Genomic DNA, 25952 nt, shown 5'->3' with positions numbered 1-25952 from the left:
CTGGGTTTGCATTTGGTCTCACTGGTTACATGTTGAGCTGACCACAGGGTCAGCAGTTCGAAACCACCAGCCAGCTCCATGGGGAAAGTTGAGGCTTTCTACTTCCGCAACAAGTTACAGTCTCAGAAACTCACAGGGGCAGTTCTACCCTGTTCTATAGGGTTCTATGAGTCGGCATCAACTCGGTGGCAGTAAGTTTGCCAGCGGTTCTCAACCTGTGGGTCGAGACCCCTTTGGGGGTTGAGCAACCCTTTCACAGGGGTCACTGGATTCATAACAGCAGTAAAATGACAGTTGTGAAGTAGCAACTAAAATAATTTTATGGTTGGGTGTCGCCACAACATGAGGAACTGTATTAAAGGGTGGCATTAGGAAGGCTGAGAACCACTATGCTAAAAGGTTCACCCCACAGGGCAGCGGGTTGTGTTGGTACAGAGCTATACCCAGGGCCTGGTGCAGGCTTGCAGGAACACTGGATTGGGCTGGGGGCTTCAGAGACTCTAGGTCTTTGGGAAAGAGCCCCCTAGAGAGAGGACCCTCCAGGCTGGGCGGCCTCGGAGTCCTGGGCTTGAGGGAGGTGGTGATGTGGGGCAAGTGGAAGCTCAAAGCCAGGGCCCCTTTTCCGTTCCACGGTAGTCCAAGGGGGAGCGGACCTGGACAAAGAAAAGCCTGGGACTACCCCAGGATTGGCCTCTGCTCTCCCTGTTCCCTCAACAGTTGTCCATCTGCGTCCTACTCCTTGGACCTGCCAGCCACCAGCGTCATCATTACCTTCCACAATGAAGCCCGCTCCACCCTCCTGCGCACAGTGAAGAGGTAAGCGCAGGGGAACCCCCGAACCGCTGGCCCAGATGGATGTTGAGATAGGGGCCTGTGGCCAGACACATGACTACCAGACCAGCAGACACTGGAAGGGCGAGTACTATGCTGAGAAGCTGCCAGGACTCACGAGGCCAGGTGTTAATGCGATGCAGCAGTCAGGCAGACACAAAGTCAGGGCAGAAATGCAGGGGCCTGGCAGACATGGAGGGAGGCTGGAGCAGACAGGAGGCCTTAGGCGGGTGGATCCAACGCAGTGCTTTCTGGGCATGGTGCTCTCTCGAGGCTGGTCCTGTGGTCGAGCTTCAACCCCACCCACCTTGTTTCCTTAAGGAACTTAGACAAGAAGAAAATTAGGCAAAAAGTGCTCAGTGACACCCCAGTGACACCCCAGTGACTCTGGAAGCTTGGGTTTCCTTCCCACCAGGAAGGGAGGAGGGAGAGTGGAAGGGAAGGAGCAGAGGGTGCTCCCCAAGAGCAAGTCTCATGACCCCTTAAGCAAACAAACAACAAATAGTGGCTGTCTCGTGGACCCTGACTCATGGAGACTCATGGAACTGGGCTCCACGGGGTTTTTAATGACTGATGTTTGGAAGAAGATACTCAGGCCTTTCCTCCAGGGCACCTCTTGATGGACACCTCACCTGATTTCCACTTGCACCACCCAGGGCCTCCTTCTGAGCAGACCACTTCCTATCTGGCCAGGTGTTTTCCCAGGGCTGCAGCACTGCACCTGCCAACTCCACCTGGGGGTCAGTTCTAAGAGCCTGAGGGGCTGGGAAGCGGGGTCAGCTGGGTGTCCTTGGAAGGGAATGTACCAGCCCCTGAGCTGCTCGGTGGGCAAACCTCCCAGTACCAGGAGAGGTGTGTGGGAGGTGGCCCCTAAGCCCATGCTCCTCTTTGTCCCCACCGCTGCTCCAGTGTCCTGAATCGCACTCCTGCCAACTTGATCCAGGAGATTATTTTAGTGGATGACTTCAGTTCCGATCGTAAGTATGCCCTTCCTTTCCCTCCCCGCCTTTAATCCCACCACTCCCAACACTTGAGGGTGTCCTGGCCGGCACAGACAGTATTCGCTCTCTGCCTCGAGAACAGATTCTCCCTCTTTGCTAAACCCCTTCCTGGCCGTGCCCCTTGGTGCCAGTGGAGGCGGGGAAGTGGTGTCAGTCACGAGCTGGGGCACCAGGGAGATGGCAATTTAAAACCACAACAACAGGGCAGCCTCCTTCACCACAGCCGGAGATGGTCCTTCTCCCGGCCTTTCAAGAGTTGGGAGATGCCTGTGCTCTCTGGCACCCCTACTGGGTAATAACTGAGGTGCAGGCATTCCACAGCTGGTCTGGTCTGGTCTCGCCAGGGAGTGGGACCTGCCAGCAGACATGACCATCCCCTTCCATCCCTGCCCTGTCTCCTGCGCTTTCCCTGGCCTTAGTGTGGGACTGCTCCTGGGAAATCCCAGGGACCCTGTCTAAAAGGAGTTTACCTTCTTTCTCCTGAACTCCACCTCCAGCTGAAGATTGCCTGCTCCTGACCAGGATTCCCAAGGTCAAGTGCCTACGCAATGACAGGCGGGAAGGTGAGTCCCAGGTCTGGGCCGCACCACCGTTGGCCTTGGTCCAGCCCTTCCACACACACCCCTGGTCACAGCCAGCCAGCATGGCCCCACTGTGAACCTGGTAGGCTGAGAGCAAGGGCAATAGGAAGGCTTTCCTGCTGTCCCAGTCCCTATCCTGCCAGGATTAGGCAAGTTGCTCTTCTCGGGGTGCCTTGGTTGCCTCTTCTGAGAAGTGAGATGCTCCTAGTGCCCGCTCTGCCTTGTCAGGTTGTGGCGAGGATTGGGTGATGTTGGCTCCGCGCAGGTGCTCTGAGGAATTCAGGGGGCAGTCAGCACAAGGCATATATAGCTCGCTTCTTGACTGAAACCTCATCTGTACAGGACCCTGCGGGGGACACAGAGGAAGCAGCCCTCAGAACCCACCCTGTGGCAATGGAAGTGGCCAAAGAGAGTCCCTCCCTGGCCTGGGCATAGTGGCACGTGGGTTCTGGGTAATCTGGCCTGGGAATGTGCTGTTTCCTAGGTTCCCATCCAACAGTGGATGTAAATGGACACGTACGTGCTTTATACAGTAGATGCTTACAGAGTGGAAGGGCAGACGGACAGATGGGTTTAGAATGGACAGAGGGAGAGAGGCAGAGGTGTGGCCAGGGAAATCCCTCTTACTCAGAAATCTCAGAGTGAGGCCCTCCCCTCCCCACTGGGCCAAGGCCTAACCCACAGCTCAGAGGGCCCTGGTGGCTCGTTTGACTGGTGGCTGTACCACCCCGGCCTCCTGTCTCCTGAGCAGTCAGGCCCGAGGCCAATCCTTGAAGGTCAGTGAGGTGTCAGCAAGACTTCCAGGGAGATGAGAAAGAAGGAGAAGGAGGGTGAGAATCTAAAAGCAAAATGGCTCTTGGGCACCGGGCACTCCCTAGGTTGTCCTGTTTGATGTGGACAGTGCCCCGGGGTGCAGGGGGGAGGGGGGCAAGGGGCCAGGGGAAGGATGTGATTAACTCTCTGCATCTTCAAGAAAACCGAGGTCCAGAGAGACTAGTGGAGGCACGGGCCTGTTTTGCTTTGTTGTCCTGTGGATTCCTTGTGCCCCGGCACAATCTGGTACAGCAGAGGCTCTCAGTGGGTGGTGAAGGGGGAGAAACCCTGGCCTCTGTCTCGGTGCTCTAGTGCTTCTATGACAGAAACACACAAACCAGTGGCTTCAACTGACAGATTTATTTTCTCACAGTTTAGGAGGCTCGGTATTCGAGTTCAGGGCCCTGGCTCTGGAAAAAGACTTTCTCTCTGTGACCTACGGAGGAAGGCCCTTGTCTCTTCTGCACTTGTGCTCCTGGGCCTGCCTCTCTGGACGGCTCGGCATCTCTCTTCCCCAACCTTGTTCTGCTCGTTTGATCTCTTCTCTAGCTCACGGCAGATTGGTTCAAGATACACCCTCCCCCAATATTGGCTCCTTGACTTAAAACCCCCCAGGAATAGAGGCTAGGGTTGACAGCATGCATTTTGAAGAGGCTAGTTCAATCCAGAGGAGCCCCAGTGGTGTGGTGGTTACACATTTGCTGCTAACCACATGGTCTGCAGTTCGAAACTACCAGCTGCTCCTTGGGAGAGGGACATGGCTTTCTACTCCCACAAAGAGTCTTAGAAACCCACAGGCATTTCTAGCCTGCCCTGAAGGCTTGCTATGGGTTGGAATGGATCCGAAGGCAGTGAGTTTGGCTTGGGGCTTCTTTGTTTGCCGGGGAATTCAATCCAGAACAGGTACCAAGCCACACTGCATTGCAGTTTCCACCACTGCGCTACGACTGCCCTGGCATGCCGCTAGAGCCTGCATGGGTTGGGCACCCAGGGGTCGGGCCCTGGAGAGTGACTAGTTAGGCGATGCACAGGAGCAACCAAGGGAGGGATGGGAACAGACAGGGCAGCGTAGAGTGCAGCCACAGTGACTGCCAGGAAGCCTCCATCCCTGATGCCATGGAAAGGACCCTGGGGGACAGCTGGGAAGCCGGCTGGTGCCCCTCTCTCCCCGGTCCCAGCACCACCTCCTGTCCATTCCCTCTGCAGGGCTGATCCGGTCCCGAGTGCGCGGGGCCGATGTGGCCGCTGCTGCCGTGCTCACCTTTCTGGACAGCCACTGTGAGGTGAACACCGAGTGGCTGCAGCCCATGCTGCAGCGGGTGAAGGAGGTGAGTCTGGTGCTCCCAGGGGAAGACAGAGGGAGTGGCCTATGGAACGAGGGCCGCCCGCCGCTGCCTGCGTCCAGCACACGGAACAGGCTTTGGTCTGGGAGGCAGTGTTTGAAGCCCCCCTTGTTTGCTCCCCTCATCCAGTGACTTCCCCGCATTAAGCATTTTCTCCCTGGAAACGAGTACAACCCTCTGAAGTGCCTCACTGGTGGTGAGAATTAAATGGATGTGAGCCTGGGTGCACTGCAGGGTCCTGACGTGAATGGTCATCTCTGGGGGAGGGGAGGGCCTTGGGCAAGGCTGAAAGCCAGAGAGAGGGGATGCTTTTAAAGAGCAGAGAGGGTAGAGTTGGGGGGAGGGGGCTACCTTGTGCTGGCATTCTTTAGAATGGGGATGATTTGGACAGATGGCCGGGAAGGATGAGGCAATTGCGACTCAGCGATAAAAAGATAAATAAGTCCATTCGAAAACGGGCGAAGGATTTGAGTGGACCCTGCGGCAAGGTGGCTCTACAAATAGCTGATAAGCACGTGTGAAGCAGCTCAGCGTCGACGGTCACCAGGGGTACGCACGCATGCGCCCACATTCATTGCAGGGATGGAAGCACCCCGAGGCCTACATAAACACCACAGGAACACAGTGGAAGACAGCGCAACCTCCTAGCAGAGCGGAGGTCCTGCAAACCACCCATGTACCCCGCAGGGACCCGGGGGACTTGGAAGACATCACGCCGAGTGGTCAGTCTAACACAGGACAAACGGCGTAGGAGACCACGACGGCGCGATGATCTCAGAGGTTTTCTCAAGCTAAGAAACCCTTCTTGAGGACTACCAAGTCGAACTCCCCGGCTGGAGGGTAGACGCCGATGCACATAAAGTGGGAGGTCAAAAACGGTGGAGACGAAAAACAGGGACTTGCGAATCAAACTGCCAGTAGATCGCCCTTCCTGCTCTCTGACAGCCGTTGCCCATCACGACATCCTGACTCCTAGTGACCCTGCAGGTGAGAGCAGACCTGCCCTGGTGGATTTCTGAGCCTGTAGGCTCCCTGGGAGCAGAGACTTCATCTTCGCCATGGGAGCCCTGTGGTGCCATGGTCATGTGTCGGGGCTGCTAACTTCAAGGCTAGCAATTGGAAACCACCGGATGAGGCTTTCGACGCCCATAAAGAGGGACGGACTTGGAAACGCACAGGGGCCGTTCTGCCCTGTCCTGTTGGATCGTTCTGACCCAGCCTGGACTTGGTGGTGGTGAGTTTGTTTTCCTCTTTTTCTGTCTCCAGTGGAGAGCCTGATGGCTTGAAACTGCTGCCCTCGTGGTTAGTAGCCCAGGGTGTAACTTAACTCAGGACGCCACCAGAGCCACGACCGAAAGATTGTAACTTGAAGATAATAAAAAAAGATGAAAGAAAAAAAGGATGATACACTTCAGATGGATTAAAACAGCAATGTAAAGTATATTGTTTATATTTTGGTTACTTAATATGTAATTTAATATATAAATTTTAAAAACTTAAATATATTTTACCACAATGAGGAAAAGAACAGCGGACAATAACAAGTGTTGGCCAAGATGTAGCGAGATTGGAACCCTCACGAGTATAAAATAATGCCACCACTTTGAAAAACAGTTCCCGGCGATGTCCCTGACCTAACTCGTTGGGTCTTGGAACCCGCCTGGGGGCTCAAGATGCCCCTGTCCTTCTCTGCTTTTCCTTCCCTCCCGGCAGTTCTTTCTCTGTCTCAATAAAGCCTTTCTCAACTTCAAAAAAAGAAAAAGAGTTCCCTACAAAAGTAAACAAAGAATTACCATATGACCCACATTCTATCCCTCGCTCAATATACCCAAGAGGATCGGAAAGCAGACTGTGTAAGAGAGAACTTTATATCAAGGAGCAATTGAACATCGAGGAAACATCCCAGCCTGGTCCAGATCAGGTCTGATATTAGCCCATACATCCAATACCAGTCTATAAATTCCTCTTCAGACTCACACAACACATGCAGTGACACCGAATGCAGGAAGATCACAGGTCAGTGAGTGCCAAGTCTTGTGGATCCAGCGGTGGTGAAAATATCCAGCACTGGCGTGGGTCTCCACGTGGCTCCAGGGCTCTGGCTCTGTCGGCATAGCTCCACTCCTCCAGTGAACTGTTTATCTCTGTAGCGCCTCCAAGTGAGGTCATCAAGCTGCAACCTGATTGACAGGCTAAACTCCACCCCGTCACTCTTAATAATCTCAAGTTGACACCAGATTATGTAACTACCACAGATACCTTCACATAGAGAGTGGTACCTGAGAGTTCTGAGCAGCATTGCCACAGGGGTGGAAGCAAGCTGAATATACTCCGTTCGTAGATGGATAAGCCAAACGTGGCATGTCCCTCCGGAGGACCATGGCTCCGTCCAAGGATAATAAAGGACTATGCTCTGCTACACGTGGATGGACCCAGAAAGCAAACAAGCCAACCACACACAGGCCGCGTGGTGCATGTCCCGCTTATAGGCAGTGCCCAGAGTAGGAAATACATAGTGATTTGTAGAGTCCAGTTTTAAAAAGTAGATGAGTGCTTTTAAGGAGAGGGAGAGACCCGGGAATGGCTGCCAACGGTGGTAAAGATGTTCTGGAATGAGACAGTAGTGATAAGTTACACAACTTTGAAAAGACACTGCCACCGCCAGATGCTATACTGGAAAAGGAAGCATCTTGTGTGTGAATTACATCTCAATTGTTTTAAGTCTATGCAGAAGATTAGATGAGTCGCTGTGTGTCCTTCCTGCTCTGCCCCCCACCCCCCATGCCCCCACCGTATCAGGGGCTGGCTTCCCCTGACACCTAGGCTTTGAGGATGAACCACACACACGCACACACACCCTCCTCCCCTCCACCGGGGCCTTTCATTGTCATGAGAGGGTGTGTGAACTGCAGGGCAGAGCTGAATGCCACATTTCAGACCAGAGGATTTCAGACCTCAGAGTGGGGAAGAGACGGATGAGACCGAGAAGAGGCTCTACATCTCTCCTTGGATGAAGAGAGGAGAGGGGCTGATGGCAGGGGCACTGCCTTCTGCTGTGTGCTGTCACCGACTCAGGCGCGCAGAGCACCTGGGTAACATTGGCCTTCACTCGTCAGCGCTTGGGAGCTACACCGGTGTCCTCAGAGATGCTGAAGGATGGACATCTGACCTTGAGGTGACCGTGGCGCAGGAATGGCACCCAGGTGACACACTGGCCTCAGGGGCCCCGCCCAATGGGGAAGACTCAGCCCACCCGAACAGAAAGAGAAATGACCATCAATAGACCGACAGTTCCAAGCAGCGGCAGAGCCGTCTCTTGCAGCTCATGCCCGAGGACATTGTGAGCGTAGCTTAAAGGAGAAAGCCCGTCAGCAGGCAGCAGTAAGGAGGGCTTCACTGACTCTAAATCATGTGAGAGGACGAGGCTGGGCGTGCATGGAAGCCCATGAGACCCAGGTGGGGCCTCCAGGGAGCCTGTGTGGGGTGGTGCAGGGCAGCTCCTAGAGCCTGCTAGGGTGCTGGGATGGCCCTAGGAACATCCTGCAGAATCTAGGGTTCCCTGACTTGCTTCATGGAGCCCCGGGCCTCAGGCTGTCTTGTTGTGTCTCCTCTCCTAGGACCACACCCGTGTGGTGAGCCCCATCATCGACGTCATCAGTCTGGATAACTTTGCCTACCTGGCGGCATCTGCTGACCTTCGAGGAGGTGGGTCCTGCTCTCTGGGGAGCGTCTCTAGACCTGAAGAGAGAGGCAGGTGAGGGCAGGCAAAGGCCCGGCATGGTGCTCTCTGTCCCCGCCATGCAGAGTCCCACACAGCCCAGGCCGCCAAGGAGCTAGTGTAGAGAAATGGAGTGGAGTCTTGGAATGGGGACAAAAGACTAGATCTGTCACCTGCAAGCTTCCGACCTCATCAGTGGCAGGGACGGGCTAGTTTCCATCCCTTGTCCCCATCATTGACAACCCACTCCGAAATGCCAGCAGCTCAGGATCCACGGCCACAGTTCTCTGTAGAAGGATATGATGTCGCAGCTGGAGTGAGGACAGGTGAGGGACAGCTCTCAGCCTTGGAGTTCAGCACCTGGCATGCCTTCCAAGCACATACCCCGTGGGCGAGAGCTGGGCCTCGGCCCTCAAATTGGCAGCTGTTAGCTCCATTGGAAGAGGAAGTAGTAGTTCAGTGGTAGAATCCTCACTTTCTACCCAGGAGACCCTGGTTCACATCCAGCCAATATACTTCTGCACCCCCAACACCCATCCCTCACAGGAGGCATGCGTGTGGCTACAATGCTGAGCAGGTTTGGGCAGAACTCCTAGACTGACGGAATAGAAAGAAAAGCCAGGGGATGCTCTTCCAAGCACCAGCCCAGGAAAACCCCACGAGTCATGTCACAGCCGTCCGGTCCGTAACGCATCCCCAGATCGCCCAGAACCCTGGTGGGGTTGTATTCCATCGGTTGGGCGCAGGTTCGGAGCTGATTCAGTGGGGGCTACCAGCCATGAGAAGCCATGCTCAGCCATGGAGACCTTGAGACGTGGCTGATCTGAATGGAAAGCGAGGGACCGTCGAATCTAGACCGGATTTCAAAGACTGTACGTGGAGGGGTGTAAAACATTGCATTCAGAATCTTATATGTTGATGACATGCTCAGAAGACAATAGGTTGAGCTCTTGGATAGACCTAGCGTATTCTTAAAACTGCTTCTGTGCGTTCCTTTTGCTTTTTGAAAGTGGCTCCTAGAAAATCTAAAATTATATCTGTGACTCATGTGTGTGGACTCAGGTGAGCATCCCCGTTCCTTAGGAGGCTCTGATCTGGACACAAGAGCTGCATTGCCCACGGAGTGGACAATAACCGCGTGTGCTTATTTAAATGTCAGTGAATAAAGATGATAGAAAGTTTAAAGTACAATTCCTGGTTCCTACTAGCCACACTCCCTGCCCTCAGCAGCAAATACGGTTATTGTTGTCATCCCACTCCGCATGACCCGTGCGACAGAGTACAACTGCCCCGTGGGGCTTTCTAAGTTCCCATCTTTATGGGGACAGACCACCAGGTCCTCCTCCCGCAGAACCGTTGGGTGGGTTTGAACCATCAGCCTTTCAATGAGCAGCCAAGTGCTTCACCATTGTGCCATCACGGCTGCTTGTGAAATGAAGCTTGTGGCTACCGTCCTGGACTGTACCTCACGGAACATTTCCATCGTTGCATGGAGTTCTAGTGGAAAGTGCTGCCCTGGAGGATCCGCTGCTGGGAGCTAGTGGGCACGGTGGGTTTCTCCTTTGGGACCTGGACTCCCTTGGAGGGAGTCTAAAGAGAGCCAGGCCTCTCCCCTCTGAGAAAGCATCACAGGGCCTTTCCACCGGCGGGGCTGCCATTTCTCCAGGTCTCCCTCCGCATGGATCTGTCCTTCATTCGGGTCTCCGCTCAATTTCGAGAATGCTGGAAACTTTCCTGAATGAGTGTCATTCGGGAACAGCACGGCACCTTTCCTTTCCCTAGTAATTGTTCAGCTCTGGTTTCCCGGGACTGACCTGTAGCCACTTGTGTATTCATCTCTGTGGTCTCAGTCCTGCCAGTGAGATCGCAGACTCCCTGAGAGCAGGGACTCATTGCATTTGAAAAGGGGACTGGCAGTGTGGAACTCCAAGAGAAAATGAGGGGTGGTAAAGTGAGGGGAGTCAGCTGCCCCAGGGAGCTCTGCCCTGAACCCCACCCTCAACCTGCTCTGTCCCTCAGGATTCGACTGGAGCCTGCACTTCAAATGGGAGCAGATCCCTCTTGAGCAGAAGATGAGCCGGACGGACCCCACCCGGCCCATCAGGTCAGGCTGCTGCGGGGCTTCCTTCCTGACTTAGAGGTCTGGGTGGTTCCTGGGGAGCATCTCCATCCCCCGGGATTCCCGAGGGTTCATGGCCTAAGCACAGACTCTGTTCTTAGGGACAGAGAGGACAGAGACCATGGGGATGGTTTGGAGGGCTGGGGAACTGACCAGATAGCCTGTCCCAGGAATGCTGCAAGCAGGGAGTTCTGGGGGGGAATCACCGTGGGTCACGGGACCATCGAAAGGGGCTCCAACTTCTAGAACCAGTCCTTTCCTGTTCCTAGGACGCCAGTCATAGCCGGAGGGATCTTCGTGATCGACAAGTCCTGGTTTAACCACCTGGGAAAGTACGATGCCCAGATGGACATCTGGGGAGGAGAGAATTTTGGTAAGTTGGGAAATGATACCATGAAAGTTGCAAAAGCCAGCACCTGTGGAAGACGGGGGACGGGGGCGCTGTCAGGGAAGTGCAGCCCCTAGGACTCACCCCTAAAGTGGCGGGGTTGCACCCCGTCAGTGGTGGCACACTGACTAACCCCAGAAATGAAATCAGGTAGTCAGGTGATGTTCCAGCTCTGGCTCTAAGTTTCCACTGTGCTAACAGCTAGTAAACCAGCAGAATGGATACTTTCTGTGCAGAAGACCAGTGTTGTGAAGAAGTTACACATAACGGCTCATTTAATCCTCGCAATAAAATAAGTACTATTGCTATCTCCACTTTGCAGATAGAGAAGCTGAGGCACAGAGCAGCTGCGCCTTTTGTCCCAGAAACACGAAGCGAGTAAGGAAAGGGGTGCAGGTGCCTGGGGGAGCGTGTGTGAAAGAGCAGGCAGACGGACCACGGCTGCATCTTACACATGTGTAGCCTTCTTACCCCACACCTGTTTGTGAGCTGAAAGCCCGAAGGGTGGGCAGTAGAGGGTGGTGGTCAGATGGCCCAAGTGCACATCCAGTTCCTACCAGCTACAAGCTGCCTGCCCTGGGCGGGTTGAAACCCCGGTGCACCATGTTTCCTTGAAGAGGCTGGGAGAAGCCCTGAAGGAGAGCTGGCTGGCAGCTGTGTCACTATGAGGCTCGATGGAAGTCGGGGCACATGTTGGAGGCCTCGAGAAGCGGAGGAGCTGAGTTCTGGAGCACACCCGTGTACACACACACACACACACACACACACACCAGCATGCTGTGCCAGGGATAGGGGGTACTATGGACAGACGGGTCACAGGGTGACCCTGGACTCCAGTGTGTCGTGCCTCTGGGTCAATCAGTCCCCCTCTTTGACCCTGTTTCATTTGCAAAGTGGGAAGTGAAGGTCTCTGGGGAGGGTCAGGTCGTCTAGAGTGTGTGTGTCAGCCAGGCTCCTAGCAGGACCCACTGCACTTTAGGCAGGGTACCGGGTACAGGAAGCCACAGAGCCAGTGTGGGCCTGGTGATTGCTGGGACGGGCAGCCACCCCACGGTCCACATAAGCTGTGTGGAGGGACCCTGACAGAAGAGGCCACACACATACCCTCAGTCTGTGATGGGCAGGTATAGGATGCCAGGGACATAAATGCCTCTTCTTCTCCCCCTCCCCGACCTCTGGCTGGTGCCCCTCTCGGCTCAGCCTGTCACCCCAGTGACACGGGAAGGGACCCCAGAGGCACAGGCCCCTGAGGCCTCCCAGGCGCAGGGCAAGGTGGCAAAGAGGACTGAGAATGCCCACAACACAGTCGGTCCTCTCTGCCCTATGAAATACCGAGGCCTGGCTTGCCCTCCAAGAGGACCCCTCTCTTCCCCACCATTTCTGTTCCTGTCCTGCCCAGCGTCCTTGTGAAGTCAAGGCTGGCGATTTGGCACCCACCTGACAGATGAGAACACTGAGGTTCAGTGAGGGACACTCCACGCCTGGCTCCTTGGACCAGAACGCCTGACGTGTTGTTGGATGTTATCAAAGTCAAATGCGGCGCCTCTGACATGCAGGGAGCCAGACTCCTTTTCCTCTGGTCTGCTCCAGAAACAGGGCAGATAAGCCCGGTCCAATCCCCTCTCGCCCCTCCACCCCCTAGGCAGCCAGCTGGAGTGGACCCCGCAGTGGCTCTCCTCCCCCGCTGTAACCTCATTCAAGGAAACTATTTCCAGGCTGCCCTTTGGAGACATAAGTCCTGGGACTGGGGTGTAGTGACCCCTCCAGTCTGACCCCCCCTTTCATGTGTTTGGGGCCTTTGTGTCTCAGTCTCCGCCTGGAGGCAGCTTTGGCATAACCCGCTTCCTGGAAGGACTGGGAACCTCGCCGCCTCCAGAGGCCTTTTGTGGGCGGCCAGGCTGACGGCATTGGACAGCCAGCTCCACGCTCCGGGGGAACTTAAAAGGTGAACTCTGGAGTGGTCCTGGTAAGGGATTTGTTTCTGTGAAGGAACTCAGAGGGATTTCTAGGCTCAGGTGGTGCGCGGGCGGCTGTTCCACCGCTGGGAGCGGTTTTGAGCAGTGAGACGCCTGCGGCCTGGGGGTTTGCGCCTTTCCTTTCATTCTTTTGTTGGAGCCCAGGAGATGCCCAAACTGAGACCCCAAGAGAGCCACACGCAGGCTCCCAGAAGCCACCGGGAGCGGGAGGGGTGGTGAACCCTTGTTTTGTTTTTTTAAGTAGAGGTCAAATTTGCATCATATAAAATCACATACAATCAGTGACGGTCCCTTGACAGTGTTGTGAACCCCCACTTCTAGCTGCTTCCAAAACACTGTCGTCAGCCCCTAAAGAAAACTCCATCCAATAAGTAGTCACTCCCTACTGCCCTTCCCCACAGTCCCTGGCAACCAGCAGCCTAGCGCTGTCTCCATGGATTTACTGACTCGGAGGAGTTCATAGCAATGGGATCACACAGTGTGCTCCTTTGTGTCTGGCTGCTGTTACTGCCCTGAATGTTTTCAAGGCTGGTGCACACCGTGGAATGCATCCCGGCTGACCCATAGTCCACTATATGTGTGCACCTCATTGATGTCTTCGTGGGTTCGGGGACACTTGGGTGGGTTCCACCTTTGGACTAAGGTGAATGGGGGTGCAGGAACATCTGGGTTCTCATGCTTGTTTGCACCCTTGTTTTCAGTTCTTTGGAGCGTGCCCCACGCAGGCTTGGATGTACCATAGTTCGGTTTGACTTTCTTTTTTTTTTAAGTAAATACTTTTACTGGGGGCTCTTACATCTCTTATCACAATCCATACATTCATCCATTGGGTCAAGCACATTTGTACATATGTTGCCATCATCATTTTCAAAATATTTCCTTTCTACTTGAGCCCTTGGTATCAGCTCCTCATTTCGCCCCACTCCTTTCCTCCATCGTGAACCCTTGATAAACTATAGATTATTATTTTCATATCTCCCATCATCCTCTGTTACCTTTCACCCACTTCCAGTTGTTTGTCCCTTTGGGAGGGGTTTATATGTAAATCCTTGTGATTGATTCCCCCTTTCTCACCCTACCTTCCCCTTATCCTCCTGGTATCTCCATTCTCTTTGTTGGCCCTGAGGGGTTTATCTATCCTGGATTCCCTGCATTTCAGGCTCTTATTTGTAACAGTGTGCATGTTCTGGTCTAATCCGATTTGTAAGATAAAATTGAGGTCATGATAGTGGGGGAAAGGAAGCATCAAAGAAAGTTGAGAGGGCAATGAATGTGTAAGGGTGCTTTACTCAATTGGTGTACGTATGGATTGTGATAAGAGTTGTATGAGCCCCAATAAAATAATTTATTAAATAAAAAAAAAACAATGAATCCCAGGTTTACTGGGATGAAGACTGAAGCACTTATGAACAAAAGCCAAAAAAAGAAAGTTGAGGAAAGTTGTGTGTTTCATCAGTGCTGCACTGCACCCTGACTGGCTCATCTCTTCCTTGTGACCCTCTCTGAAGGACTGTCCAATTGTCTACAGATGGGCTTTGGGTTTCCACTCCTCGTCCCCACCCCAGCCCCATTCACATTGGTATGATTTTGTTCTGGGTCTTAGATGCCTGATACCTGATCCCACTGACACCTCATAATCACACAGGCTGGTGTGCTTCTTCCACGTGGGCTTTGTTCCTTCTCAGCTAGATGGCCGCTTATTTATCTTCAAGCCTTTAAGACCCTAGACACTATCTCTTTTGATAGCCGTGCACCATCAGCTTTCTTCACCACATTTGCTTAGGCACCCACTTTGTCTTCAGTGATCGTGTCGGGAAGGTGAGCGTCACAGAATGCCAGGTTATTAAAACAAAGTGTTCTTGCATTGAGGGAGGACTTGAGTCGAGGCCCAATGTCCATCTGCTGCCTTAATTCTTAACATATGAGTACATAGATCTATTTCTGTTTGACTTTTTGAGGAAACACCCAGCGGCTCTCCACGGCGGCACTGATGCCACCTGGGAGTCTGACCAGCTGTGTGTGAGGGTTCCGGCTATGCCACCTCCGCTCCGATTCTTGCGGTGGTTTTTCTACTGGAGTCCCCTAGGGGCTGTGAAGTGGTACCTCATAGTGTTTGGACGAAACATCTTTTTGTGTGTTTGTTGGCCATTCCCACATCTCCCTGTCCGATACTTTACCCATTTGTCACCAGCCAGGTGTGCTTCTGCAGGCCCGAGCCACCAAGGCAGAGGCTGGGGGAAAGTGCCAAGAGAAAGCTTCACTTCAGTTGACCAGGCAAGGAGCAAAACAGAGACTAGAGTCACCCAGGCAAGCTCCCCCGAACATGGGGGAGGGTTTGCAGTTTTGTATCTGTATGCCAGGAAATAAATTACAGAGTTATGAATATGTGTGTTAGTCTGGGTGGACTAGAGACACAAATCCAGAGACATTCATATGTGTATAAGAAGAAGCTTTATATACAAGAGCAATTGAATATTTGAGAAAGCATCCCAGCCCAGTTCACATCAAGTCCATAAGTTCGATGTAAGCCTATTATGCCCGATACCAATCTATAAAGACCTCTTTAGACTCACAAAACACATGCAATGATGCTGAATGCAGGGAGGTCTTCTGGATCCAGTGGTGGTGTAAGCATCTCAGTGCTGGCAGGGCTCTCCACGTGGCTCCTTTAGCTCCAGAGCTCTAGCATAGCTCCATGTGTCTTGTCAATGGGAATGTCTCCCAGGGAGTAAGCGAGTGTCCTGCCTCCAGCGAGCTATTTATCTCCTTAGCACCTCCAAATGAGGTCATCAAGCTGCAGCCTGATTGACAGGTAACTCCACCCGTTCACTCGTAAGTCTCAAATTGACAACAGATTATGTCACTACCACACCATGTAACAGATTTCCGAGGGTCATGAATGTACATTAGGGAGGGGTTAGGATTCTTAACCAGGAAATGACTTATGGGGGGCCTCTTTCTTTCAAATGCCCAAGTTGGCCAGATGATGTCTTTCCAGCCACATCTGGCTCCTTGGCCTAAGTGCTTTTGTTCCAGAGTCCCCTGTAAATTGTGGCTGTCTTCCTGTGCATGCTCGGTTATGACCGAGACTCGCTTGCTGTGGCGAGCTACTGTGCTGGGAGCAAAGAGCTCAAAAGAAACAGGCTCTCAGGAAGGAAATTAATTATGAGCAACAGATGAGGTAGATGTATGTCTGTCAGCATCCTGTGACGACGTGTTAGCTGTCCTGTGGGTAGGTTCACTGGGCAAGCTGTAGGATTTATAGCACTACATAGGACTAAGCTGGTCGGGGAGTGGTTTTTCCAGCCCAGATCGAGTCTATCCCAACTCATGGTGATCTAACAGCTTAGAACTGTCTCTTAGAGTCTCCAAGGCTGTGAGTCTTTATGGCAACGGGCTGCCTCATTCTCCTCCCGTTGAGTGACTGATGGGTTCAAACTGCCCACCTTTCAGTTCACAGCCCAACAGTTACCCCACTCTGCTACAGGGCTCGCTTAGGCATCCTTTGACAACACCTCAGCTAGCCTTGCTCCTCTGCACAAAATCTGCAAGGGCTCCAATGTGGCCCCAAGCCTGCTTGCACTGGCCACCACGTGAAGAAGCTCAAGTGAAATTGTGCCCTACAGATTTTAAGTAAGCACAAATAAGCCCATGCTTACCCTGCTTATTGGTGGGTCTTCCTCCTCCCTCCATCCCCCTCTTTGCCGGTCACTGGGAGAACACTTCCTGACCACCTCTGCCAGGTGATGCCAAGTGTGCCTGCAAGCGGGAGAAGCCCGCTGGGAAACCGGCCGTGGGGCCAAGGCTGTAACTTAGGAGCCTATGGATTTTGAAACAATAACAATCAGGTTCGGAGTTCCTGGGACAGGAAGGAGATGCTTCAAAGTCCTGTCTGACAGCATTCCAACCAAGGGGCTCTTGGAAAGAAAATGGGGAGTTGGAAGAGAGTGATGTGTTTTCACCAGCTGCCAACAAATTGGGTCCTTCCTGGAAATGGCGACCGGGGAGCGGAGGAGACCCGGGGGGCTGGCTTGTGATGCTCCCTCCTGGGGAGAATGGCTTTTTTGTGTCCCCTGGATTCCTCGGGGGTCTCAAGGAAAAGGTCTCTGCAAAAGGTCTGTCGGCTGCGCCGCCACCGTCCAAAGTGAACAAGTGTGACGCAGACGAGCAGGGATCCTGTACGTGCAGGCGCCGGGGAGGAGGAGGCCAGCTGGAGCAGCCTGGGGCTTCCCGCCTCACAGGCACCTGGAGCCGGCGGACCAGCAGATGTGTCTTCTCAGCTCCGAGCACCTTCTGGGCAGAGGCTGGGAAGGAGGCTCTTGTTTGCTGCCTTTTTCGTGACCTCGTGATCCGGATGTTCATTCAGAGCTTCCTTCACCACCCTCCCTGGGCTCCAGTGTGGGGCTGTGTATGTGTGTGCCTTCGAGCGGCGGGGAGGGCACACATACACACATGTGCATGGAGGGACCTTCAGGAATATGTGCCAGGAGCAAATAAATCCCATTTAAATAGGCCTGGGAGCTTCTACCCCGTTGTGTCTCTAACCAGAGAAGCTGCCCCTTCCCTCCTCTATTCAGAGGGGGCTTGCCTGGGGAGGGGGGCTCCTCCCCTGCTGACAGCTGCTGTCCCCCACAGAGCTCTCCTTCAGGGTGTGGATGTGCGGTGGGAGCTTGGAGATTGTTCCCTGCAGCCGGGTGGGTCACGTCTTCCGGAAGCGGCATCCCTACAACTTCCCTGAGGGCAACGCCCTCACCTACATCAGGTAGGTCCTACTGGAAAGAGCACTGGATCAGGAGCCAGAACTCCTAGGTCTTAGAGCCGGGGCCCCTGCACAAAGTTCCTCACTTTGGGTAGCCACTCCCCCTCTCTAGGCCTCAGTGATATCCCCCCTGGAGGACACTTCCAGGAGTAGAAGGATGAAGGTGGAGTGTTGCCATGGAGGCTCTCTTGACCTTGTCCAGGAGCGTCTCGGACCAGATGATGGGCTGGTCACTGTCCCATTCATGGTCATGGTCAGTGTCCCAACCCTGACTTAGCAATGCAGCCACTCTTCCAGTCCCCTGTCTCAAGGGGAATGGGAAGATCTTGGCAGTAGACCACTTTGAGTCCTCTCCGGAGGGAGGGAGGGAGGGAGGGGAGCTGGGGGATGCCATGAGCATCCCCCCTCGCCAGGACGAGGCTGCACCTGCTGAGTCCCGGGCGCCAGGGAACAGCATGGAGAAGCAGCTTCCACGTCCGGCTCGCCGCTCTCGGCCCGCTATTCTGTTTGGCTTCCCATTGCACCCGCTTTTTACTGTTCTCGTCGCTATCAAAGCAACAACAGAAAACAAAAACAAAATGCATTGCCATTGAGTCGGTGCTGACTCATAGCAACGCTATAGGACAGGGCAGAACTGCCCCTGTGAGTTTCCAAAACTAACGACTTACAGGAATAGAAAACCCTGTCTTTCTCCCTCAGAGCAGCTGGTGGTTTTGAACTGCTGACCTTGCTGTTAGCAGGCCTATCAGTAACCCACGATGCCACCAAGGCTCCTAAAAGTACTAACACCATGAAAACTAACGCAGCAGAGATAGCAGCTCCATGTACAAGTTTAAAACAGAACCGAAACACTCACTACCATCAAGCTGATTCTGACTCAGGGACCCTGTAAGACAAAATTAAACTGCCCTTTTTGGGTTTCCAAGACTTTAAATTTTTGCAGGCATAGACAGCCTCTTCTTTCTCCTGTAGAGCCACTGGTAGGTTCAAACCACCGGACTTGTGATTAGCACAGTGGTCAATATGCAGCCCATTGTGTCAGCTGGGAGTTTCTTATCTCTTTCATAGACAAGAATAGATGCACATCTGTATCCACATTATAGATTATGTTTTCACTCCTTAAGCGAGAGATGAAGAGTAAAGGGACATCTGTTTAACTGTCTCATCCCTGTGCATCCTGCTTGTCTGTCCAGAAGTAGCTACAAACTAGGTGGCTACTGACCAAGCCACGTCTTCCCATACACGTTCGTACGCCCATAGGCTTGTGTGTTTGGACTTGGATATAAATAGGGTCATGCTGCCCCTCGGTCTTTTTTCTGGAGCATGCTGCTTTTACATGCCACACGGCACAACCTCCTAGGTCAGTGCACACGTACCTTCCCCCTCTTTTTCAGGGCTGCCTAGTAACCACTCGCCCACTGCTGGGCACCTGTGTGGCCTTCAGCGTTTCAGCAAGTCTCCGTGTGCGTGTCCTTTGTGCCTCGGCATAGGTCTTTTCTCTGATTCAGAACAGTGGAGAGTTAAGAGAACACACATGTCTACACACTTGGACGAGAGTAGACAGGTTGTCCTTCCCAAAGAGGGTCCTAATTGAGACCAGCCCAAGCCAGTGTAGACACCGGCCCGGTAGTGTACGGAGCTGCTCCTGATGTGGATGTTCATTGAGCTCTTCGCTGGCCTTTCAGGAACACCAAGCGGACTGCTGAGGTGTGGATGGATGAGTACAAGCAGTACTACTATGAGGCCCGGCCCTCGGCCATCGGGAAGGCCTTTGGCAGGTGGGTCCCTTCCTGTCCCCTGCTGACCCCTCTCACCCACACTAGCATGTCCTTCACAAAATCAGAGAGGTGCCGGGAACTTCTCTCAAGCTCTTCACGACTGAGCGCCCACTCCGCTGGGCTCTTCCGGGACCTGGGAGGTGGGCGGGGGTGGGGGTCAGCCACACAGAGACCAGACGCTGGTCCTTGTGGAGCCTGTGATCTCACAGGAGAAATGAAGACAGAAGCCTTGTTTCTGAAAGACTGGCCTGGTCACATGTCTGTGGATATGCTTGGGGGGAACTTGGGCGGAGCGATCTACAGAAAACACTAGGGGTTTTCTTTCAAAGTCGGTTTGTGATCTGCTAACCGGTTTTCCTGTCACGGCTAGTTGCTAAAAGCCGAGCCAAACTCCCTGCCATCAAGTCTACTGCAGGGTTTCAGAGACTAAGTCTGTACAGGCGATCACCTCGTCTTTCTCCCCCAGAATGGCGGTTGGGGTTGAACCCGTGACCTTGAGGATCATAACCTAATGCCTTGCCTACAGCGGCACCAGGACAATCAAAGCATTTCACATGGGTCGTCAAGTCCAGTTCGTGCAGCGGTTCTCAACCTGTGGGTCACGACCCCTTTGGGGGTCGAACGACCCTTTCACAGGGGTCGCCTGATGCAGAACAGTAGCAAAATGACAGTGATGAAGTAGCAACAAAAATAATTTGATGGTTAGGGGTCACCACCACCTGAGGAACTGTCTAAAAGGGTCACGGCATCAGGAAGTTGAGAACCACTGGTTTAGTGAGTCGTGACCACCATTAGAAAGGAGAGAGAGAGATACAGCACTGAACTGGCTTGGCATTAAATGGTCGAGAAAATGAGAGAGCTGGTCTCAGTGAGGAGTGTCGTTTTGTGAAACTCAGCTTGCGTTGTGTGTGGCGCTGCCAGTGGGGCATAACCTGGATCATGTGAGGATGTGTTGATTTAGTCCTTGAGTTGGTGGTCACAAAGGGACCGAAAAGCAGATGGTGGAGGTGGCAGGACAGGGCAGGGCGGTGCTTGGTTCACTGTACAGTTAGACACCATCTCTAGCAGCTCACAACTGGGGTCCTGGTGGGTCACACGTTGGAGCCAGCAGTTTGAATCCACCAGCTGATCCAAGGGGCAAAGACGAGGCTTTCTGCTACTGTGAAGCGCTGCTGTTTCAGAGCCACCAGGAGCAGCCCTCCTTGCCCTATGGGGTCACTATGGCCAGCATCCACTTGGTGGCAGTGAGTTTGCTTGGCTTTTTCACAACTGAGGCCTGAAGGCGGGAGAAACCGGCTGAGATCCTCCTGGGTGATGAGTTCTGAGCAGGACTTTGAGAACAGGGAGGAAGAAGAGTGGGAGACTGGGGTGAACTTGCAGGTCAGATAGGACATAAGGCAAGTGACCAGTGCTGGGCAGGACAGCCTCCTGGGCTCTGGGTCCTTGACTGCAGAGGGCAGGTGGCAAAAGAGAGCCAGCCAGCCAGCTGGGGCCTGGGGGCTGTCCCTGCCTCGGGCCTGAGGAGGCGTAAGGCCTCCTCCCCGCTGCCCATGTCTGAGGCCCGAGCCTGAGTCTGGCCTTCCCCCTCAGTGTTGCTACCCGGATTGAGCAGCGGAAGAAGATGAACTGCAAGTCCTTCCGCTGGTACCTGGAGAATGTGTACCCTGAGCTCACGTGAGTGCCGCACCCTCTCGCTCTGCCTTGTACATCCATCCACCTGGGGGGCCGGGGGAGTCGGGGGTGGGGGGTAGGGGACACTACCAGGAGAGGCTGGGGTGACCTCCTCCCCCAAATCCTTCGATCTCACATCCCAGTTAGTCTGGCTTTTTCCCGGCTGATGGTGTTTATTTCTGAGAAGGCTCTGATGGGGTCGATGCCCCAGCACCAAGCGTTGTCAGTGAGGAGTGGGCGGAGGGAGCTGCATGTTTAACAGACCTGGTCGGCCAGGTGAAAGCGGACATTGTCCCCTCAGGAAAGCCAGCACCGCATTGTGTAGCAGAGGCCACAGGCGCATGCTTCCCCTCTGGCCCTCTTCCCTGCCTCCTGGGACTCTCTCCCAAGGAATTAACGCCAACGAGGCAAAAAGCTGCTGGCAAGTTTAAGATAGTCACTGGGGCCTCTTTTGCTGCTGTGTGCAAAATAGAACAAGAAGCAGCTTTGCAACAGGGCTGAGTAGTGATGCTGTGTATCAGTCTAAATAAATACTGTGCCGCCATTGATCATCATCATCAAACTGCAAGCATCAGGAATTGCTTGCTCTAGCCGATGAGGGAGGAGAAGACAGACAGGGCCTCTGGGGGTTGTAGTTACCCCGAGTCTCCGCAGCCTGAACAGCAGCTGTGCTAGATAAGCAGGAATGGGTTGGGGGTGCGGGGCTGGAGATGCTCGGGGTCCTGGGTCCAGCCACGCAGTTCCCTTGCTGGCCTCCGGCAGCTCTCAATTGCAGCGTCCCCTCTGTAGGCAGACTTTTCCTGCCCTACCGCCCTCCCCAACACACTGCTTTCTTTCCCTGTCGGGCTCAGCACCTTCTCCAACCAACCAGCCAAACTCTCTGCCATCCAGCCAATGCTGGTGCAGAGCGACCCCTGGGTTTCCGAGACTGTAGCTGGAGGAAGTCCAGTCTTCTCCCTCGGACCTGCTGGGGGTTTTGAACTGCCAACACCTGTAGCATGGCCTGAATCAGCCCAGTTATGTTTGTTGTCCTCCTCCCTACCCGGTCCCCGCACTCGACCGTAAACTCCGCACAGGTTGAAGGTTTTGTTTGTTTTTTTAAATCAAAGATGGCTTTTATTGATGCTCCGATTTGGAAGGGATGGTGACACACGTACAACAAACATCGTCAGGGCAAGTTGGAAAAGCAACGAAGATCTCTGAAATCACTTTACGTGACAAGGAGCCCGAATAAGTTAGGGACCGGCGGCCTCCTCTGGCAGGCGGCTTACTCCATGTTCTTCACAAACTCCGCCGCCTTCTTGATGGTGGCTTTCAGCTCGGGGATGGCGTCGGCGATCAGCTTCTCCTTGAACGAGGACACCCTGCCGATGCCCAGGTTCTTCTCCAGCCCGTTTTCCCAGCAGCCACGGCGTGAAGTAGGTGCAGTCCGTCTCCTGGGACTTCACAAAGGAGCGCTCGATGACGCCCTCCTTGCCGTCCAACGCGTCCACGGTGGAGAAGACGAAGTGGGCACCCGCACAGGCCATGAACAAGGTGGCAGAGCCTGCCCCCGCTTTTGCCTTGACCGTCTCCGTGCCGGCCTCCTGGGTCCGCCGTGAGGGGACGTCCACCTTGGGCGTACACTGGGAGATCAGGGGATGATGGTCTTCCCGGTGTGGCCGCCAATGACCATGACGTTGACTCCAGCCGGGTCCAAACCCTTCAGCTCCGCCACGAAAGTGTTGGCCCTGACGATGTCCAGGGAGGTCACCCGAAGATTTTCTTGGGGTGTACACGCCATGCTTCTTGAACACCTCCGTGGTGATGGGGACGGTGGTGCTGACCGGATTGGCCGTGATGCAGGTCATGGCTTTGGGGCGATGCTGGGCACAGGCGGCAGCCAGGGTGGCCCCGATCGTGGCGTTGGAGTTGAACAGGCCGTCCCGCGTCCTGCCTGGCTTTCTTGGGATCCCGCTGGGATGACTACCACGTCGCCACCTTTCAAGCAGTCAGGCAGCCGCTGGGGTCCGAGGCACCCTTTCACATGGGCTCTGGTCTCGATGTGGCTCAGGTCAGCGGCTGCTCCAGGGGTGTGAGCGGTATCGTAGAGGGTCAGGCGGCTCACCCAGGAGAAGTGAGAGGGGATGCCTAATTCCACCAGAAGCATCCGGCACGGCTGCTTTAGCATGGTTCTGGGCCGAGGTGCTGACGCTGCGGCGGAGGGCAGCGGCCGCTGGCCAGGCGAGGACAGAGAGCAGGGCTGGGCAGGAGGGGCACAGGAGGGGGAGCAAAGGGGAGGGAGGAGGTTTTATCTGTCCTGTTAACGGCTTTTCTCTCTAGGCCAGGCCATAAACTAGGAACCCAATAAATAGTATTGACTGAATACATTACATAATCAATACACCTAAATAAAGGCTTTGAAATTCACATCCTCCCACCTCGGTCACCTTGGGGGACTGGGGCCATTCCACCGCAGACAGCTTTCTCCCAAGGATGCGCCCGAGGCATTCTGGAACATTCCTCCTCCTGGACAGCGGGCCCCCTGAGCTCGAATATCTCAGAAGGAGGCGCATCTTTGTCCTTTGAGGATAGCCGCACCTCTGGCAGGCAGCCACGGTGCGGTTGTAGACAAGTCCAGTGAATTAACCAGATGATTAACCTCAATAATCTAATTCTGGGTCCTAAAGAATACGCGGCTCTCAAGTGACAAGAGGGAACTGACTTCGGGAGCAATTTCCAGGGCACTGCAAGACCATTTTAGCCACAGCAGCCTCTTGGAGAGAGTTGGCAGGCTGGATCCCCAACCCCCCAGGCGACAGCTGTGAGGAGAGGAGCGTTAATGTTTAAAAATATAGTAAATGAACAGTTTCCTGAAATGACTCCTTTTAAGGGGACTGTACTCATTCAGCTGCGTGTTGGTTTGGGGTTTTTTTCTTCCTTGAGACACTAGGGCAAAAGGAAGGATCATTTCTATACTTTCTGGCAGAGTTCAAGCAGCATTTGGATGGCGTCCATAGACTCCTGCCTTAGGGAGCGAGACCGGGAAGAGTGGGGAGCCTGTGGGAGGTGTCACATCGCAGTCCCCCCTCCTCCCACACAATGTACCACGTATCACCTGGGGGCCAAGAGCAAGACAGATTTCATAACAATTTCATAGTGATTCCAAAGCGGATTAATCACAAAGCAGGAGAATGGCCGCAGCCACCCAGGTCAGAGCGAGATGATCCCTTGCCTTCCACTTGCCCCGTCGCCGGGTGCGAGTCAGTAACATGTTGCTGCCTTGTTGTGATCTGGATCCCCTCAGCTGGCTGACCCCAGCCAGCTCGGTTCTCAGGGTGTGGAGCCCAGAGGGGGTCAACTTGTTGGTTCCAAAGGAGATCTCTGGGCACAAAAGATACCTGATTTTCTCCAAGCAGGGGCTCCTAATGCTGGGCTGTCACAAGGCCGTCCCCCGCAACTGATGACGTAGCTAGCTGCAGGGAGCAGCTGTGTGGCGCATGCCCTTCACAGCCACGCCGAGTCTGCGAGTGTAGACAGTGTGTTGATTATGGTTCCTGATGGAGGGCGCAGACTCTCTCCTGCTCACAAAGCCGGTGTCTTCAGTCAGTTTTCCAGCAGGTGGAGGTAGTAGAGCGGCTTGAGGAAAGGGCACCGATTACTATTTCTACAAAGACCTGCGGACTCATGGTGGCACTGGCTAGACGAGACCCAGGTGCAGACAGCTTGCCAGGGAGCTGGGGAGTGGGTGCCGTCGACCATCAGAGCGACTCTGAGCCTACAGGACCCCACGGACACCTCCGGAGTTGCGACTGGTCCATATGTATCCATGGAGGCCTCACCCATCCCCACACTGAAAGCTGACCCGCTTGGCCACTGAGAACAGGGATAGGTCAAGGAAGAGATAGGAGGGTCTGGGGCACTCTGGACTCTTCACTGCACTTGTGTGCATGCGCGCGCACACAACACACACACAGTGCACGGTGCTTGGAGGGGATGTCTGATCTTGAACTTCACAAAGAGGAAAGAGACCCAGGATCAACAACTCTAAGGCTGATTCCTACAAGGGGGAAATCAAATCTTTACCAAATCTGACAGTAGCTGGCACTTTCTATAACAGCAAAAACATGGAAACAACCAAAAAACCTCAATTGTAGAGGAATGGATGAACAAGCTCTCATACATTCACACCATGGAATAGTATGCAGCAATGAAAAACAATGACAACGCTCTCACGCAACTGAAGACGTGGACAGAGCTAGAGAATATTGTGCTTAGCAAACTCAATCAATCTCCCAAAGATGAATATTTAATAACACCATGATAATAAGGAAAAACAAGGAAATGTGGTTTATACACCAAAAGACAGGACTCTGATGAATGGGGTCAGCCAGCTGTTGGGATCCAGATAATCTGCTGCAATGGCACACAGGACTCGATAGCTAGGGGAGGGGGGTTATTAGGGAAGTAACTAGTTATAAATCCGGATCTTGAATGATTCAGGATACAGTTATCCGGTCAGGACAGCTTCTCCACTACAGACAGGCCTCTCCCCCAGTCTCTGCCCTGCTCTGCCAAGTATTGCAAAGCTCTGCAGTTCTCTTAATCAGCGCTGGGGCACCCCAACTCTGTCAGGAAGCCTCAGCTCAAAGGCGCCCCATTCTCTGGCTCCATGGGATGGCATGGCCCCTGGAGCTGCCTGGCTGCACAGACTGGGAAGCCTACTGCACCGTTCTGTACTGACCTCCCAGTTCCACTGCCGCAGCGTCTCTGCTGTGCTTGTCCATTGTTTCGACCTGAGCTCTCTACCCTGGGGCCCTGTGTATCTGCCCTGGCCTCCCGCAGAGGCTCACAAGTCCCCAGTCTTCCTGTTACCTCGTTGACTCTGCTTGCTTCCTTTGTGTGCCTTGGGAGCTGACTGCGTGCTGCCCTCTGACCTGGGGCCTGGGTAAACCCAGGCTGGCAGATAGAGGGCCACCCTGACCACGGCCTTTT

At 54.0% G+C, this 25952-nt stretch overlaps 1 protein-coding gene and 1 pseudogene across 1 annotated transcript in view; one reads left to right on the top strand and one right to left on the bottom strand.

Moving 5' to 3' along the window:
* GALNT16 (polypeptide N-acetylgalactosaminyltransferase 16) overlaps positions 1–25952 on the top strand; it is a 107351-nt gene that overhangs the window by 75775 nt on the left and 5624 nt on the right. Inside the window, exons 3-12 of the mRNA XM_075530550.1 lie at positions 718–816; positions 1741–1808; positions 2330–2395; positions 4433–4554; positions 8187–8274; positions 10307–10391; positions 10676–10779; positions 17406–17532; positions 19215–19307; positions 20898–20981. Coding sequence (XP_075386665.1) covers positions 718–816; positions 1741–1808; positions 2330–2395; positions 4433–4554; positions 8187–8274; positions 10307–10391; positions 10676–10779; positions 17406–17532; positions 19215–19307; positions 20898–20981 — 936 coding nt within the window. The remainder of the gene's footprint in view (positions 1–717; positions 817–1740; positions 1809–2329; positions 2396–4432; positions 4555–8186; positions 8275–10306; positions 10392–10675; positions 10780–17405; positions 17533–19214; positions 19308–20897; positions 20982–25952) is intronic.
* LOC142426061 (malate dehydrogenase, mitochondrial pseudogene) lies at positions 22246–25744 on the bottom strand (annotated as a pseudogene).

This window comes from Tenrec ecaudatus, chromosome 14 (genome assembly GCF_050624435.1).
Source record: "Tenrec ecaudatus isolate mTenEca1 chromosome 14, mTenEca1.hap1, whole genome shotgun sequence".
Lineage (NCBI taxonomy): Eukaryota > Metazoa > Chordata > Mammalia > Afrosoricida > Tenrecidae > Tenrec > Tenrec ecaudatus.
The sequence above is the reverse complement of the archived record's forward strand: the minus strand, read 5'-3'. Positions and strand labels throughout refer to the sequence as shown.